Source organism: Protopterus annectens, chromosome 3.part0, assembly GCF_019279795.1.
Source record: "Protopterus annectens isolate FY-2018-M chromosome 3.part0, PAN1.0, whole genome shotgun sequence".
Taxonomy (NCBI): domain Eukaryota; kingdom Metazoa; phylum Chordata; order Ceratodontiformes; family Protopteridae; genus Protopterus; species Protopterus annectens.
This window is the reverse complement of record NC_056731.1, coordinates 1,942,408,064-1,942,427,347: the sequence shown is the minus strand read 5'-3', so window position 1 is coordinate 1,942,427,347 and position 19,284 is coordinate 1,942,408,064. Positions and strand designations below refer to the sequence as shown.

General features: G+C 43.8%; 1 protein-coding gene across 1 annotated transcript in view; it reads right to left on the bottom strand.

Annotated features, from left to right (window-relative positions):
• LOC122797198 (KAT8 regulatory NSL complex subunit 1-like) overlaps positions 1 to 19,284 on the bottom strand; it is a 1,944,458-nt gene that overhangs the window by 611,514 nt on the left and 1,313,660 nt on the right. The window contains exon 7 of the mRNA XM_044066025.1: positions 17,655 to 17,816. Coding sequence (XP_043921960.1) covers positions 17,655 to 17,816 — 162 coding nt within the window. The remainder of the gene's footprint in view (positions 1 to 17,654; positions 17,817 to 19,284) is intronic.

The window sequence follows — 19,284 nt, the reverse complement described above, 5'->3', positions numbered from 1 at the left end:
CCTGAGACTCCAATCTTAAATATCATTCTTCCACCCAGCTTCCAGACAAGTTGTAGAAACAAACAGGGGTAAAGTGGGACACAGCCCATATTATATAAAGAAGTTATGTATTCACAGTAACATTCTATCTATGTTGTCTGTTTTCATTCTTCCTCAACTGATGGGTTCAGATCCAAACCATTAGATCCAACTCAGCCATTGCACAAGCTTGTGGCAACTTAGAACTCTTGAGCTTCTCCCTTACCCAGAACGCACCAACCCCAATTACCTCAGATCTTGTTTGCTAACTGAAGCCTATAGAGACAACTCTTATACAAAAAGGGCATAAAAAGGGAAATAGAAAAAGTTAGACAGAGCTATGTCTGGAGCTTTGTCATGCTTGGATTATGCCAATTCTTTCATATCCACTCCCTCTTTCAGAAAGGCCAAAAGGAGGGGGTTGGTAGGTGCGGAGTTGAGGAAGAACTTTATGGTGAGTACATAACTTCTTTATCTGATGTTATCAATTTTCATTCTGTCCTCAACTGACGGGAGAGAGTCCCCAGCTACTTAAATTCCAGGGTGGACTCAAGACAGGATATTCTTAAGCACCAATGAGTCAACTGATGCTCTACTTCTGGATACCAAATCCAATTTGTAATGAGTGATGAAAGTATGAGGAAAAGCCCAAGTTGCTGCTGCGCATATTTCATCCATGGAAGCCTTTGAATGAAAAACTGAGGAAGTTGCTACGGGCCTGGTTGAATGAGCACAAATTAGAAGTTATGTACTCACCATAACGTTCCATCTGAGTAGGTGTATTCATTTGTCTGCAACCTGTGGGTTATGGATCCGATATCGGATCCGAACCGCATGGTTTTCCAGCTATGGATCCAAGCTCTCAGCTCCTCCTCACCCATAATGACCAGCTCTACCCTCATGACCTCAGATCGAGTTTGCTAAAGTAACAATACCTCAAAAAGGGTAACAAAGAATATGCAGGAAACTGAAAGGCCAGGGGATAGGAGGCGGGTTGCAGACAATGAATACACCTACTCAGATGGAACGTTATGGTGAGTACATAACTTCTAAATCTGAAGTAGGATATTCATTTGTCTGCAACCTGTGGGACAGAGTCCCCAGCTACCTGAATCTTGTGCGGCCATCATGGAAGGATATTCCGAGCACCGCTGAGCCAAAGGATGCTCTACCCCTAGATGCAAGATCCAACTTATAGTGGGAAATAAACGTATGAGATGAAGCCCACGTGGCTGCTGCACAAATATCATCTAGAGGAATCCTAGCCTTGAAGGCTGCCGAGGTAGATACTGACCGGGTTGAATGGGCATGAACACCCTCCTGCGGGCCTTCCTGAAGCTTGATAAGCCAATAAAATGCACTGTGAAATCCAGCGGGACAGAGAAACTTTAGAGATTGGCTTGCCCAAATTGAATTTTGCAAAGGAAATAAACAGCTGGTCGGATTGCCTATGACCAGCTGTCCTGTTCAGATAAAATCTAAGTTGCCTGTGAACATCTAGTGAATGTAGCTTATATTCACCTTTGTTTTCATATTTAGGGAAGAAAACAGGGAGGTTAATGGATTGATTGATGTTTGCTTCAGAAGCGATTTTAGGAAGAAAGGACGGGTTGGTCCTGAGGGAGACACGGTCCGATGAAATACCAAGTAAGGAGGTTTAGCTGATAAAGCTTGAAGTTCAGAAACTCTCTTGGCTGATGTAATGGCTACCAAAAGGCTGTCTTGTAGGACAAGAATTTGAGATCCAGCGGAGCCGCTGGCTCGAAAGGAGGAGCGGTCAAGGCCTGTAGGACCAAAGAAAGGTCCCAAGGAGGAACTGCTTGTTTTATAGGGGGCCTGAGAAGAAAAGTACCTTTAAGAAATATTTTACACAATTTGGCTGACATAAGAGGATTAGAGTCATGGCCAATGTGATAGTGAGAAATTGCCGCCAGTTGAACTTTGACTGTGGAACTGCTGGCACCATCGTTAAAGAGAGTGGTTAGAAAGTCAAGCACTAAAGGGAGAGGAACCGTGAAGGGATTCAGGCCTTGCCGCCCGCCCACAAAGAGAAACGTTTCCATTTGCTTCGGCAACCCTTTCTAGTGGATGGTTTATGAGCCGCCACCAAAATAGCCTTTACAGGTGCAGAAATACCGAGTCCTTATCAAGAGTGGAACTGGAGCAGCCAAGCGGTCAGCTTCAGGTTGTCCAGGTTCGGAGGAGGAATGCAGGATGGATGGGATATCAGATCCGGATGGGATCTAGAATCCAAGGAGGATTCACCGAGTGAGACCTTAGGAAGGGGAACCAGATCTGTCGAGGCCAGAATGGAGCAATGAGAATCATTCTGCAACCCACCCGAGAGGCTTTCTGAAGAACTTGCAGCATCAGAGGCAAGGGTGGATAGGCATACAGAAGACCGGGTGGCCAAGCATGCACCAGAGCGTCTCTTGGGGTACCTCCGGAGGAGGTATTAGAGCCAAAAACTGTCGCACTTGGTGTTTGAGGGAGAAGCAAAAGATCGCATGAAGGGTTCCCCACCGTGCGAATATGCGTCCGCTACTTGACAATTGAGAGACCACTGTAAGGGGTCAGAATGGTGCGACTGAGCTTGTCCGCTAGGATGTTGGACCGACCGGAATGTGCGTTGCTATTAGAAAGCGATTGGTGGAGATTGCCCATTCCCAAACTCTCATGGCCTCTCGACAAAGAGGGTAAGACCTTGTTCCCTTGCTTGTTGATGTACCAGACAACCGACATGTTGTCCGATTGAACGCAATTGTTCCCAAGGGAAGAAAGTCCTGAAGTGCTAGCAACGCTAAGAGCACTGCTCTCATCTCTAGAACATTGATATGCAGTAAGGTCTCTGAATCGCTCCACGTGCCTTGGACGGTCCGGCTCAAAGTGCCCCCCACCCGAGGCGGAGGCGCCCGTGGTCACTGTGGCGAGAGGGGAGAAGCACAAATGGGCGGCCTTTGTGGAGATCCGGGAGTGGAGCCACCACAAGAGGGACCGCTTGCAAGCCTTGCTGATCGCTATGGGATGATGCATGGGAGAGCAAGGTATGACCACTGTACTAAGAGCGTCCACTGTAGAATGCGCATATTGAGCCTGGCAAGAGAAGAAGTGCTATAGCCGATGCCATGGACCCTAGAGCCCTCAGGACCAACTCCGCTGGAACAGAACTTGAATGGAGAATGGCCCGCACCTGGAGCTGCAGATTTAGAACTCTGTCCGCAGTGAGGAAGGCTCAGAAACTCCTTGTGTCTAGCCTGGCCCCTATAAAATCTAAGAGCTGTGTGGGCGCCAGGTTGGACTTTTGTATTTATTGTGATGCCCAGAAAGGGAGCAAGATGGAGAAAGGAGTCTCGCGCCAATAGAAGTAGATGCCTTGTTGGGCGGTAAGAAGCCAGTCGTCCAGGTAGGGAAAGACCTGCACCCCTGAAGCCTCAGGTGGGCCGCTACCACTGCTAATACTTTGGTGAACACCCTGGGGCTGTGGTGAGACCAAAGGAAGGACCCGAACTGGTAGTGACTGGCTCCCAGCCGGAAGCGGAGAAACCTCCTGAGCGCCTGTCCATCAGGATGTGGTAGTACGCTCTCCTGAGGTCTATCGAGCATATCCAGTGATTTTCTCCCAGAAGGGGAGAATAGATTGCAGAGTGACCATTCGAATTTTTCTTTGGGGACTGCCAGATTCAAGAGAGAGGTCTAGATTGGTCTTAGTTCCCCGTCTTTTTGGCACTAAAAGAATCTGGAGTAGAACCCTGATCCGATCTGGTCTGGGGGAACGGGCTGGATGGCTCTTTCTTTAGCAGATGGCCAATTTCTGCCAAAGCTGCCTCCGCTGACCGGGTGGGACGCCTGGGAGGGACTTCAACTTTGGAAGGTGAAGGAAAGGAATGCGATATCCCTGGATATGATTTGGAGAACCCAGCGTCCGATGTTATGGACTCCCATGCCGCTAGGTGCCCCGAACGTCCCCGACTGCCTCCAGAGTAGAGCAGTCGGCAACCCTCAGGGTTGCCGCGCCGGCCGCTCAGAGAAAGGTTCCCTGACCAAGTTTCTGGGAGCCCCTCTGCCTCTAGGGCGGCGTCCTCCCTGTCCTCCTCTGCCACGGAAGGACTGGTTGTCCGGAGCAGGCTGGGACTGCTGCGACTTCCGAACCACATCTTCTTCTGACACTTTTGGTTCCTAGAATAGGGCCTCTGGGGTGCAGAGAAGCGGATCCCGACGGCAGACAGCGTCTTCCTCCGTCCCGCTCTGGGTCAACGCCTCGCGAACGGTCTTGCCAAACAGAGCAGAACCATCAAAGGGGCATTCGCAACCACGCTTTGAAGGGCTCAGAAAATGGACGGAGCCAGGCCTGACGCCTAGTGACCAGTCCTGTCCTCAGCTCTAGCGGCGCCTCCGCTGCATGGGAGAGTAGCCGCATAGAAGTATTTGTAACTGACCTAAGAGTGGCCATACGGGTGGAGTGCAGAACTCTGTCCTCCTCGAAATGGACTCAGGGGATGCAGCGTATTCTTAATAAGATCTCGCTGCATCCGAATAACATAAAGCTAACAGTTCACCAGAAAGTCGCTAATCTTTTAGCTTCAAGTGCCATGCCCCCAACCCACGTAAAAAACTACCTATTGCCGTAACAAAAAATCATGGTACAATGTTCTTCCTATAACAAAATGTTTCACTAAATGAGAACACACTCTTAAAAAACTTTAACACTATATACACATAAATAAATGAAGCTCGATATCAAGCTGAAAGAAGTGTTCATTCTATAATAATAAAATTCAGTGTGGAAATGAGCACAGTGGCATGAAGCTAACAAAACCATAACGCATATGACCACAACAAACTTATTATTAACCTAAACTAGAACATAGACAAAAAACTAAGAAAATAAAAAACACATTATAAGCACAAAAGTGTCAAGTGAAATCACAAATTTCTTACTGTTTATCACAAACTTTTTGCTCTCCTCTACTTGAATCTTTACACCCCTAACAATTTTCCCTCCTGCATTTGAATTAATAATCCTTTTTCACCCCCTGTTAAACAACACTTCTCATCCTGCTCTTTTTCTAACAGCCCTATCCACCGCTCTCCCCCTCTCATGCATCTCCTGTATACCTAAGTTATAAACCTTCTTGACAACACCAGTTTGGAACAGGCAGCCTAAACAGAAACAATCCTATACCATGGTTCTGTCTTATGCTATTACCACTATTCTCCTAATATAATAATAATATCCTCCATCCCCTCCTACATTTATTTATTTAACATTTGTTTAATGGGAAAGTCCGACTCGGAATAAAGCCAATTTTCAGCAGTGGCCTGAGGAGAAATGCTCCAGATACATGTTTTTGTAACATGGAAAGAAACCGGAGTACCCAGAGAAAACCCACACGAACGCAGGGAGGACATGCAGACTACACACAGAAGGACAGGTAACAATTCTTTGTTTTAGGGGGGAATCACTTTACCTGAGACTCCAATCTTAAATATCATTCTTCCACCCAGCCTCCAGACAAGTTGTAGAAACAAACAGGGGTAAAGTGGGACACAGCCCATATTATATAAAGAAGTTATGTATTCACAGTAACATTCTATCTATGTTGTCTGTTTTCATTCTTCCTCAACTGATGGGTTCAGATCCAAACCATTAGATCCAACTCAGCCATTGCACAAGCTTGTGGCAACTTAGAACTCTTGAGCTTCTCCCTTACCCAGAACGCACCAACCCCAATTACCTCAGATCTTGTTTGCTAACTGAAGCCTATAGAGACAACTCTTATACAAAAAGGGCATAAAAAGGGAAATAGAAAAAGTTAGACAGAGCTATGTCTGGAGCTTTGTCATGCTTGGATTATGCCAATTCTTTCATATCCACTCCCTCTTTCAGAAAGGCCAAAAGGAGGGGGTTGGTAGGTGCGGAGTTGAGGAAGAACATTATGGTGAGTACATAACTTCTTTATCTGATGTTATCAATTTTCATTCTGTCCTCAACTGACGGGAGAGAGTCCCCAGCTACTTAAATTCCAGGGTGGACTCAAGACAGGATATTCTTAAGCACCAATGAGTCAACTGATGCTCTACTTCTGGATACCAAATCCAATTTGTAATGAGTGATGAAAGTATGAGGAAAAGCCCAAGTTGCTGCTGCGCATATTTCATCCATGGAAGCCTTTGAATGAAAAACTGAGGAAGTTGCTACGGGCCTGGTTGAATGAGCACAAACTTGTTTTTGTAAAGGGATATCCAATTTTCTGTAAACTAAGGAAATACAGCCAGAAAGCCATCTGATGAGACTAATTTTGGATACTGGTTTACTCATTTTCATGTCAGCAAAAAAACAAAAACAAAAAAACAAAAACAAATTCTGTATTTTTGATGTCCTTTGTTCTGTGTAAGTAGAAACACAGTTGCCTATTGACATCCAGTAAATGTAACAAATATTCACCCTTGTTTGAAAAATGTGGAAAGAAAACTTTTAAATTGATGGACTGGTTAGCATTAGATTCTGAAAGTATTTTGGGCAAAAATATGCATTACTTTGTAATGTAACTCTAGCTTTATGAAAAATTAGATATGGGGGTTTCACAGATAAGGCTTGAATTTCAGAAATACATCTGGTTGATGTAATGGACACCAAAAAAAAGTTTTCCAACAAAGAAATTTAAGATCACAGTCACGAGCTGGTTGGAATGGTGGGTGGATCAGGACTTCAAGTACCAAAGTTAAATCCCATGGAGGAGTAGGATCTTTTAAATGGGGGCTTTAATAGAAGTGTGCCTCTTAAAAAGGTTTTACAAAGTTTATGAGAAGCGAGTGAGGAACCATCAAATCCAATATGGAAATTAGAAATTGCTGTCAACTGAACTTCAGCTGTTGAAGAACTAGTTCCTTGACTGAAAAGAAGCATTAGGAAATCAAGAATATTATGTAGCAAGGCAGAAAAGGATAAATATAATTTTGCAGTGTCCAGTGTACAAATCTTTTCCATTTACTAGCATAAAGTTTTGTTCTAGATGGTTTAAGGGAGGATAACAAAATCTGGCGGACAGGAGAAGAGAGCATAAGCTGTCTGGCTATTACTGAAAATGAAGAAACCAAGCTGTCAGCTTGAGATTGTCGAAGTCTGGATGTGTCATCCCTGTCGGGTTTGAGAGATTTGGAGGTGGGCCCAGATTCCAAGGCTGATAAATTAAATGAGGCCATAGGAAGGGAAACCAAATCTGTTGAGGGCAATAGGGTGCAATGAGGATGACTTTGCTCTTCAACCTGGCAGCTCTTTGTAGGAACTTTAGAATCAAAGGAAATGGGGGAGAGGCATAAAGCAGACGGGGGGGGCAACTGTGGAGAAAAGCATCCCTTGGTGACTCCCCCTGGGGGGGAATTAGGGAAAAGCAGCTGCTGCATTTATTGTTTAGGGAAGATGCAAAGCGATCTCAGAAAGGCTGGCCCCATTGTCAGAATATCAGTTCCACTACTTTCTTGTTGACGGGCCACTTGTGAGGTAATAGTATGTACCTGCTCAGTCTGTCGTTAACACGTTGGACTTCCCTGGAATATGTGTTTCTATAAGAAAGCGGCTGGAAGAGCTCGCCCATTGCCAAACCATGAGCACCTCTTGGCAAAAGGGGTGAGATCTGGTTCCTCCTTGTTTGTTGATGTACCAAACTACTAATGTGTTGTCTGTTTGAATCACAAAAGTTCTTGAAGGGAGAGCACTCTGAAAGGCCTGCAATGCTAGAAGCACTGCTCTCAGCTTGAAGATACTGATATGCAAAAGGGCCTCTTTGGGGGACCATATGCCTTGGACTGTCTTTCCCAGGTAAAGCCCCTCCTACCCTACCTAGTAAGTATCTGTGGTAACAATGGCCTTGGGTTGAGGGGGGAATGCAAAAACATGGCCTTATAAACCCTCTTCTGACTGAATCCACCACATTAGATCTCTCTTGCATATATTGGTAAGCCGTATGGGAGCCAATAACAGAAGGTGAAGTATTGACAATTGGGAGGCCAGCATCCACTGGAGAATTCTCACATGAAATAAAGGTAGTAATGTTACTGCTGTAGCCATTGACCCCATGCCTGAAGAACTGAGTGGGCTGAGATTTTGGTACTGAAAACTATCTTTTCTATTTGTGATCTTATTGTCTGAACTCTGGACAGGGGAAATAAGGCTACTGTTGATTTTGTATCGGGCAGTGCTCCTGTGAAGTCTAGACTTTGACTTGGTTCTAGATGAGACTTTTCATTGTTTATGGTTATTCCTAATACAGCACATGTCTGGGTCACTTTTTCTCTTGAAGAAATGAGCTGATGGCTGGCTGGGGTAAAGATAAGCCAGTTGTCTAAGTAAGGAATCACTCGGAATCCCTACAGCCTCAAGTGAGCTAATACTAATGCCATGCATTTGGTAAACACTGGGGGTTGTGGTGAGATCAAAGTGCAGAACTCTAAACTGGTAGTGACTGGCTCCTAGCTGAATGTGTAAGAACCTTCTGGATCATCTGTTCATCTTTATATGACAGTACGCATCCTGAAGATCTACTGAGCACATCCAATTGTCCTTTTCCAAAAATGGGGAATAGACTGAACCGTGACTATCCAGAACTTGGTCTTTCAAATGGATTTGTTTAAGATACTGAGATCCAGAACTGGTCTCCAGTCCTCTTTGGAATTAAAAATAAACTTGATTAAGTCCCAGATTCTATCTGGTCTGGGGGGACATTTTGGATGACTCTTTTTTCTAGCAGTTTTTGAATTTGAATTGCTGTTTGTTCCCTCTGATTGGGTGGAACATTGAGGAATTGTCTTAAACTGGGAGGATAAAGAGAAAATTGTATTATATAACCTCCGGAAATGATCCTCTGCACCCAGGTATCTTTTATTTTTAACCAGGCTCTCTGTTACAGGAACAAACAACCCCTGACTGCCTCCTTAGGGGGACAATATGGCCTCCCTTCATGAGCAATGAAAAGGTTTACCAAAGAAAGAATCTCTGAAACCTTGGTTCTGCGGGTCACCTCTGCCGCAAGGGCATCATCTACCGTTAGAATTCCCCCTCTGCCTCTGGGGGAACCACCATCACGTGTGTCCTAAAAGATCCTTGGGACTTTTTGAACCACATTTAACCCTGGCTCCATGATTCCTTGAAAAGTATCTTTGGGTCTATATCAAATCAGCGAACGCTGATTCATCGACCCTATTTCACCGATTGCTGAAAATCCCGAACATCTGGAACAGCAAATTTTTTCTCATGGAAAGAAATCACTGGGCCGGTTTTGGGAGTTTGCCATTTCCTCCACTGTAGTGGGGGGTGTGGGGGGGGGTGAAATTCCCCACATTAAATACTGTTTTAAGTTGGTTTTTTTTTTTTTTTTTTTTTGTGGAACAGCGATTTTTTTCCCAGGGAAAAAAAATCCTGTTCCAAGTGTTCGGCATTTTCAGCATTCGCTGAACTATGGTCGATGAATTAGCGTTTGCTTATTTAATATAGACCCGTATCTTTGAGGGGGTGGGAAAACATACGTGCATGGCAGAAAGAGTCTTTCTAGCCTTCTCACACTTGGACAAATTATCTTTAACCTTGGGGCCAAACAGAAATGTTACATGAAAAGAAGCATTGATGAACGAAGATTTAAAGGGCTCTGCAAAATCACATAAGCGCATCCAGGCATGTCTCCTGATGGCAACACCTGAACCCGCTACTGTAGAGGTTCCTTCTGTTACATTAGAAATGAGGCTCATAGAAGAGTTAGAGATTGATTGTAGGGTAGCCAAATGAGAGGTGACAGATGCTTTCACCTCTTCAGAAACGGATCCTGAGAGGGTATTTGAAAGTTCCTTAATCAGGTCCCTCTGTAGTCTCATAAAATGTGCCAAATAATTCAGTGACCTTAATGTAAAGGTTGCTGAAGCACAGACATGCTATCTAAACCTGTCCATCACCCAAGACTCCTTGTTGGGGGGATGAACAGAGGAACTTTCCTCTGCAAGTTCCTTCTTTGTGGCCACCGCCATGACCATGGCATCAACAGGCACATCTTTGGACCAAATCTGCTTATCCTCTGGAGCTGTCATTATCTTATCTGTTTTTCTGGGGACTAGTTCAGTGGTGTTTGGATCTTGCCATGCCTGCCGGGAGATGAAGTTAATGAGCTCATCGACAGGCAGAGTTACCCATGAGGTACATGAGTCAGTATTAAAAGCCTCCAGGAATACAGATTCCTCCAACGAAGGGTTGCCGGAGTTCCAGTCACCTGTCTGTTTTAGGATCTCTAGGATGTCTGTGAATTTAACATCATCAGGAGGTGACCATGGGAACCCTCAGACCTCATCAAAATCTGTATCTTCAGTGATAGATTCAGGGGAATCTAAATGCTTCCCCTTGCATGTTCTCTTCCTAGGGACCTCCTCAGTGGGATACTCTAGGGATGTGTCAGAAGAAGTGGGAATACCACGATGGGAAATCTGGGGTTTTGGTACTGGCTGTCCCTGTGGAAAGGATGGGTGAGAGCCCAGACGCAGAGATAGAACAGCTGCAGACAGAGGATCTAATGGGGTAAGCACTGTCTAAGTCATTGGGGCAGACAAGGCTCTCTTCACGACTGCAAAGGCAAACTGCTCTGGTGAAGGATAGGACCCCAGATCCGAGACAGGCAATGCCCGATCCATGGTCCCTCCCTGCCCTGAAGACAGTCTACGTGAGGCTGAAGTCAGAGCTGAAATAACCATTGCCGGGGCTCCAAGGTGTAGAGACAGCACCAAAGCCCTCAGACTGGAAGGCAGCACCTTGGATCCAACAGGGCAGAATTGGCTCCAAGAGCTCTCTTACTCCAACTGAACCGAAGAGCTCAGAGCAAGCCTCGGATCCAAGGGTAAGGAAATTCTTGGATCTGAAGCAGACAAGCCTGAATGTGTCAGAAGAAAGGGCTCCAAAACCTTGAAAGGAGTTACAGAAGGAACAGGCAAAGGTGAAGTACTGCAAATGTGGATGTCCCGACCCAAAGGGGTAGGATCTGAGAGGGGCAGTAAATGGCTCTGCACTGAAAGAATTTTCCTCACTCGCCTCTCCACATCATCTTCTGTAAGGCTTCTGGAAGAGTGAGTGAACATTCCTGATGGAGATTTAGGCCTCTCTAAGAAGGAGGAAGGAACTCTGGAAGGAACTGGATGGACTGGGGGAATATTTTATTCTGGATAGGATTACGACTTCTTCAGATTTATGTGTTAAGTCTGAGGGGGTCTGATCCGATGTCAGTTTGAATTTTAGGCTTGTCAGATCCAAATAGGATATCCGATCCGAAGATTGTTTCGTTACATGCCTTGGCTCCAAAGATGAAGTCAGAACTGATCCTGAATCCAAACAAAACAAAATTACTACTATTTCATCCCACGCAAAAGATCACACCGCTATCCTTTTCTATTTACTCCAAAAATGGGACTATCATCTCCCCTGACCCCTATACCAAACTACTAGGAGTCTCCATAGACAACAAACTCAAATTTGATATACATATTAACCAGACCATTAAAACCGTTAACAAAAAACTAGGATCCTTTTATCGGATCAAATCATTTCTAACTCCTATAGCTAAAGTGACACTGGCCCGCTCACATCTTCTCTCCACCCTCCTATATGCATCTCCCATACTTACTAACCTCAACACATCTGAACTAAATAAACTTGAACGCTGCTATAATCATATTGCCAGATTTGCCACAGGCATGCCCTACAGAACACATCATTGTATTAATCTAAATAACCTAGATTGGATTGAATACCCTAACCTTCTAAAACAGACCCAACTGATAGAAGCATTTAAAATCCTGAACCAACCTGAAAAAACGCCAGCTCTGAATAACCTAATCATACCCTACAATAACCTCAGTAGTTTGCGTTCCTCAAATAAACTTCTAGTTCAAACAATCAGAGCCAATAATGTAGGAGGTGACTCACTCTTCACCAATACCATTGGAAAAATATGGAATTCCCTCCCTCCTAGTCTCACCTGTAACACCTCTCTTAATTCTTTCAAAAAAAAAACTACAATTGCCTCATGTACACAGACAACCCTCTCCTCCTCCCACAAAACACAAATACATGCGAGAGATGCAACTATACGGCCAAACTGGAGGCTGAGCTCTCTCAACATAGGACTGGCAAGACCAGTCAGGAGGAGAAGGTTACCACACACACTATAGACCCAGTCTCACATAGTACCATCACAACCTCAAATCATACACATAAACACACAAAGACATACTCGGCGGCTCTGATCAAAAATCTACCAAAACAGCAGAGGCCACCAAAGCAGACACCCAAACAACCACCACCTCAGAACACAACACCTGCAACACATAGACCTCACAGTCAGAGTGTCAAACAGTCACAGCCCTTAAGGCCAAACAAAATGCCAGACACACTAGTCATTGGTGACTCCATAGTCAGACACACTGACGTCCCGCTCACCAGACTGAGTAAGGAGAAGGTCACAGTAAGCTGCCTGTCGGGCGCTAGAATCCGCCACATAACGCAAGCACTCAGGTCTCTCAACAGCAGGTACAAATATGACTCAGTCATTGTCCACGCTGGTGTAAACGACCTGAGACGCACTCCTTGGACTACATGAAAAGAGACATTGAGGAGCTCTCTGATTATGTAGCCCAGGCAGGTATGACCCTGACCTTGAGCAGTATCCTACCTTCACCAAGAATGATGCCACAATACAGAGATAAGATGATCAGCTTTAACAATTGGCTTAAACTCTGGTGTCATTCAAAGGGGATCCAATGTCTGTCTGCCTGGGATGACATGCTGGACAAGCCACGCTGCTTCGCAAGGGACGGCTTGCACCTGTCACCCTGGGATTCCGGATATTGGCAAAGGCTCTTGCCACCCCATAGTGCCTTTTTAGGCAAGGCTCAAATTCTAAACCTACCACCCTAGAACACAAAAAGGAAAAAACTAAGGGTAATGCTGCTCAATGCCAGAAGTCTAAATCTCAAAATGCACGACTCGAGGCCCTTCTCAGTATGGAGAACATCGATGTCTGTGCAGTGACAGAAACCTGGTTCAAGGCTCCTGAGAGCACCCCAGCACTATCAGGTTTTACCTCTTATCATGCGTTCCGCCCCAAAATCCGGACAATACCAAGAAAGGAGGGGGTATCCATATTCATCAAAGACACCCACACCTCAAGACTGGTGGCAACGCACGATGCATCGGAGACCATCCAGGTGCAATTAACCATAGGCAAGACTGCTCTGCAAATTGTAGCATGTTACAGGCCACCCTCACAAACTCAGGAACCTCACATGGCCTTCCTGAAAACACTAGAGGGGATAAATGTATCACCAAACACCATCATACTAGGTGACTTCAATTACCCTAATATAGACTGGGAACACTACTCAAGCCCAAACACCCTAGCCCAAAAGTTCCTGGAATTCATAAACTCAAATGCCATGGAACAACTAGTCACCATCCCCACAAGAGGAGAAAACATACTTGATCTCATCATCACGAACATGGGAGCACAATGTTCAACACCGGAAGTATACCCTCACTGGTGAGATCAGATCACAAACTAATCTCGCTGGAGGTCCTCATCCCACCCCCACCTGAAATAAAAAAGAGCACAGTAAAGAACTTCTCGAAAGCCGACTTCACACTTCTAAAGACTAGTGTGGTCTCCTTTAAGGCCCGCGAGCTGACGGAAAACAGTACTCAAGCCGCTGAATCACTTACAAATGCCTTCTACCAGCACCTGCAGGACTGCATGGATAAGGCAATCCCAAGCAAAACAAAGACTCTTTGTACCAAAGGCAAGCGTCCACTCTGGTGGACCCCAGCCATAAACAAACTCTACAACAAAAGGAGGAAGCTACTACAAGATAGAGCAAAATCCTTAAAAGGTAAGACACCCTTGATCACTATAAGTAAAAACTAAGAGCTCTCATAAAATCATCCAAAGCAAATTTTGAGAGAAAAATAGCTAAAGACTCAAAAGACAATCATAAGGCCTTCTTTAGCTATGTTAGAAACCTGGGAGGAAACTCCCAGATATGCTCAGAACTAGTTCAAAATGATGTGAAGATTACTGATCCTACAGACATTGCCAACATACTGGCTGACAGGTTCAGTGCAAACTTCTCCCCCAAAAGGAGAGATATCTATACCAAGCGATTGCAGCCCCCAAACATCTCCAACGCCCAAGTGAGAACTGCTCTCTCCAAAGCAAAAACACAGCATCCATGGGACCTGATGGTGTCCCCGGCTGTGTGCTCCACGAACTCAACGAGGAATTAAACCCACAGCTAGGACAGCTGTTTAATCATAGTCTTACCTCTGGATACGTACCCAGGAGTGGTGCACTGCAACTGTGGTCCCACTTCACAAAGGCGGTGCCTCCACCGACCCTGGAAATTACCGCCCATTAGCTTGACAAGCCTTATCTGCAAAGCCATGGAGAGGATCATAATGGACCTCATAAATAAAGACATAGGGAATTTGCAGACTTTGGATCCATCCCAGTTTGGCTTTGTCAAAGGCAGATCATGCCTTCTAAACTTGGTTGACTTTTTCAAACAGTCACCAAAGCCATTGATGAGGAAAGGCAGTCCATACAGCCTACCTCGATCTGGCGAAGGCCTTTGATACAATACCCCACTCGGGTATCATTGAAAAACTCATCAGCTTAAATGTTAACCCATACATCACAAGATGGGTTGCAAACTGGCTGAGTGACAGAACCCACAGGGTCAGAGTTGCTGGCGCCATGTCAGACTCAAAGCCTGTCACAAGTGGTGTACCACAGGGCTCAGTCCTGGGCCCACTCTTGTTTGGCATCTACTTTTCCTAAGTACAAGCAAACACAGGAGGGTTATGGCTGACAAAGTTTGCAGATGACTGCAAACTGGGCCATAGTAGAAAACACATCTGACACAGATATCCTTCAGAAGGGTCTCACAGAAACGGATAACTGGTGCCAGAGCCATGGCCTAAAGTTAAATGCCAAAAATGCATAGTCATACCCTTCGGGAAAAACAAGGTTACCCCTAGCTACCAAATAGGTGGCAATCCACTGAGTACAGAAGAAGTTATCAGGGACCTGGGGACCCAGGTTGATAGTAGTCTGTCATTCGACACCCATGTAGCTAAAGTAGTTAGGAAGACCTTCTACATTGCCCACCTTATCATGAAGGGATTCTCATCTAGATCAAGGGAGGTCATAGTCTCCTATACTCATCACTCATCAGACCAATGATTGAGTACAATGCCCCATTCGAATGTATCTGACCCGACACTTGCAGCAGCTGGAGAGGCCACAAAGTTCCTCACCAAAAGGATAAAGGGTCTCAAACATCTGTCCTATGCTGCCCGACTGAAAGAACTCCAGCTCTATTCAGTCGCACCGCTTGCTCAGAGGTGACCTTTGCCTAACATACAAGGCCATGTCAAACCCAGATTTGATGAATATGCTTCACCTCAAAAATCTAGATCCGTCAGAGCCACAAGGGCGGGAGACTTAAACCTCGACACGGCTATTAATAGGACGTGCTGGAGGGATAGATTCATCACCCAAAGACTCCCTATGCTGTGGAATAAAATCCCGGTATATGTGAGGCAGAGCACCTCGCTGGCCTTGTTCAAGAGAAATCTTGACCAATGGATGGGAGATCGCAGATATACCCCAGGGATTACCTCAGTGTCACTGCTCAACAGAGGCACAGCAAAATAATGGGTATAGTTCCCCATACTAAAGGGGTGGCGTAAGCCACAAAACTATGGGCTAGGCTTGTAAATGCCCTCTGGCAGATAGCCTAGTATGAACCTATGAACCTATCTCCATTTAAGGACTAACTGGCTCTGTCAGTGCTCCAATCCTGACTAATCCTTCTCTCCTTTCTACATGGATCTTCCCCCGTGGGCCCCTACCTTTTTTCTGCTTTACCTTTTCTCATCTCTTCTATACTAAAGAAGTTTATTCCTCAATAGCAGAATATCTACTCCGGAATCTGTGTTGATTTTTTTGTACATTCACTATTGTATAAATATTTTTACTCTTTTAATGTTTATTATTTGAATATAATTACTTTTGTATGAGTGTAATCATTTGTATTATCTTTTTGTATTAATTACTGTCACTGTGGAGCTTTTCTCCCCGGGCCTCCGCTGAAAATGGACATGTAATCCAGACGGACTATCCCGGTCAACAAATGTAAAATAAATAAATAAATAAAATAAATAAATCTGTAGATTTTGCTCTCTTCTTCTTAGGATCCAAGGGAGCAGATAGATCTGTAAGAGACCTCTTCAAATACATCTCCGAGGACTTTGAAGAAGCTATATGGAAGTGCTCAGTGAAGTGGACAAAATTTTCTTAGATTTTTTTTTTTAGTAGCTCCAGATAAAGCCTCACTAAAGGAGGACAGAGTAAACCCTTCAATATTAATTTGTTTTTTGCGTTCAACCAATACCCTAGGGTTGAATGCATGACAGATTGAACAGCTTTCCTGAAGATGAAGGGGACCAAGACAGTACATGCAAAGTGTATGACAGTCAGAGAAGGGTATCCTCTGACCATATTTTTCACATTTTTAAACCAGCTGACATCCTGGAAGAAAATCTTACAGGAAAAAAAACAGCACACAAGAACAATCCAAGTACAATGACAGGAATACCCACTGTAAAAGCTTTAGAAAATCTAAGTATAAAAGTTTTTTTTTTTTTAAGAAGAGAAAAAAGGAAAGAGAAAGGGCTACTTACAAAGGTAGTGAAGATGTACGATGAATGTACAAGGGAGGGGAGAAGACAATACTAACAATAGTATTAAAAGGCATACACTAGTACAAGACAGAAAAATCAGATGACAGAAATGATCAATAGAAATACCAATAAAAAGGAAGATTAAATTTCACTTATCTAATAATAAGCTTGAGAGACTAGCAACCACGTCTTTCGCAGGAAGCAGCAAATTAAATCTGAGGTAATTGGTGTTGGTGCATTCTGGGTAAGGGAGAAACTCGAGAGTTCTAAGTTGCCATGAGTTTTTGCAACGGCCGAGTCAGATAAGGCATTTTGGATCCAAAACCATCAGTTGACGATAGAATGAAAATTGATAACATCAGATCTAATGTTACAGTGAACATGCTCACACAGCGGTACTACGTTCAACAGAAAGATCAATGATGTAGTACAAATCCTTGTAAACAAGAAGTGTACTAAATCAGTATGCTAGAGTCCTCTCTGAAGACAGATAAATTAATTCCTGGTTATCTAAACCATTCCACACTTATTTTCCATTTTCCTCATATGATGCAACACACATTCATAAAACAAACAATGAGTTTATGAACAAACTTACGAATGTTGGAAAAATCACCACAAACTTAATAAGTAAAGAATTTAAGGCAATCAAATATTATCTGCTAAAAGGATATTACAATAACTATACAAAATATTTTATATTATGTGTACATACACAATGTTATACCAGAAAGTGTCACCAAAACTTTAGCAATGTGCTTTACTTTACTCCATATAGTTTAATGCTTCTCGATGGACAAACAGCATATGCTAAATTACAATCCCATACCTATAGCACTCAACAAAATTCCAGTTGCAAACTAAAACTTACTAGGTGAAGATATCAGTGAAGATGCCCATCTCTGGCATGTATTCTTAAAATCTTTTGGCTTTTTTTTTAAATTGGACAAATTGTGGGTATTGGCCTTCTGCAACAGTCGGTGTAACATATCTTCTTTCAGTAAGATGCTTAAGTGTAGATGAACAGGGTGCTCTAGAAGAAGCAGAAGACAATAATATAAATGTACAAAAGTGTAACTGGAAAAAAGAATCCAGCTGTATATACCAGCACAGACAGTATTTCCACATAGCAGATTTTTTATGTTATGGGTATACATTAATGAATGCATGCAAATGTATAAAAGTACCTTGTGAGAGATCATTCCAAACTAATAAAGCAAATCAACAGTTTCAGTAATAGCAGTTTTTATTTTTTAGAAACAACTTTACTCATAAATTGTACAACAAATCATCAACCACAAAACACCTTAAAATATACAAAACACCAGCAGGAAAATGCACAGCTAGATACACATCAATAAACAGCACATGAATAAACACCTAAAAAATCCTTAATAATTACTGTCTCAGTAGAACAAGAACACAGGGCAGATCTCTGCGTGTAGTGTTAACATTCTTGGATTAAAAATTGCCCCTGAAACCTATAGGAGCTGGCAAGGGAGGATAGGAGTGAGCAGGCACTGGTGGCTTATCCATATTGCCATGGGAGGTGGTTCTGGCTTACCACTTGGGTAACACTTTGCATGGCCACTAGGTTTTCAACCCATGGAGCTTTAGCTTATTAGAAAGGCCACATTGCTGGTAAAGATATTTTAGGAAAAACAGGAAGAAGACCAGAGGAAATAAGGACATACAGCAAAGAGGTGGACAGATTGTGTAAGAGATGATCTGTGACAATCAAGCATGAATGTCAAAGAAGGCAGGAGCATGGCACTGAATCTAAAGAAGTGGCAAAAGTTAGCATGACACCCTGACCCCATGTAGAAAATGGGAAAAAGGGAGTTAATGATGATGATGACTACTGTGTAGAAGTCACAAGCAGAGGGGAATTAGTCTCACTTCCCCTCAAAGGGCAGTATGGAGTAGAGCTTGGAGAGATGGTAGGTCTCCCTGCAGGACCAACGAACTGGGCCACCCCTACCACCTGACTCTTGCCGAAGAACAGATGAACTGACTGGAAACACCAAAGCTGGAACAAATGGAACACAGGGCTCTCACCTAAGGATTCCTGGCTCATGCTACCATGGAATGAATGGGTTGATTGGGTGCAGGTAAACAATTCACTGGTCTCAGTCCTGTTGTGGGGGAGGGGGTTGAAAAATTGCTTCTGTGAGTTTTGCATAACAATGTTAAGTCTTTGCTAATCTCAGTAGGAATAGCTTTTCATAATCCAAAGCCCACAGAAGAAACCATATTAACTCATTACAGACTAGTGATGCCTCAAGGTACTTCTGCAGTTACATCTGACCGATTTCCACCGACATCTAATACAGCCTGTTCATATATGCATTAATAATTTCAAGCTCATGCTACAGATAAGCTATTAAAGGACTTCCATCTTAATGCTTACATGATGTGTAACAGAACTGCTTTATATTCTAACACTAATCTAGTGTTAATTAAGAGATATTAACTGTTGATCATATATGATTTATATTGTC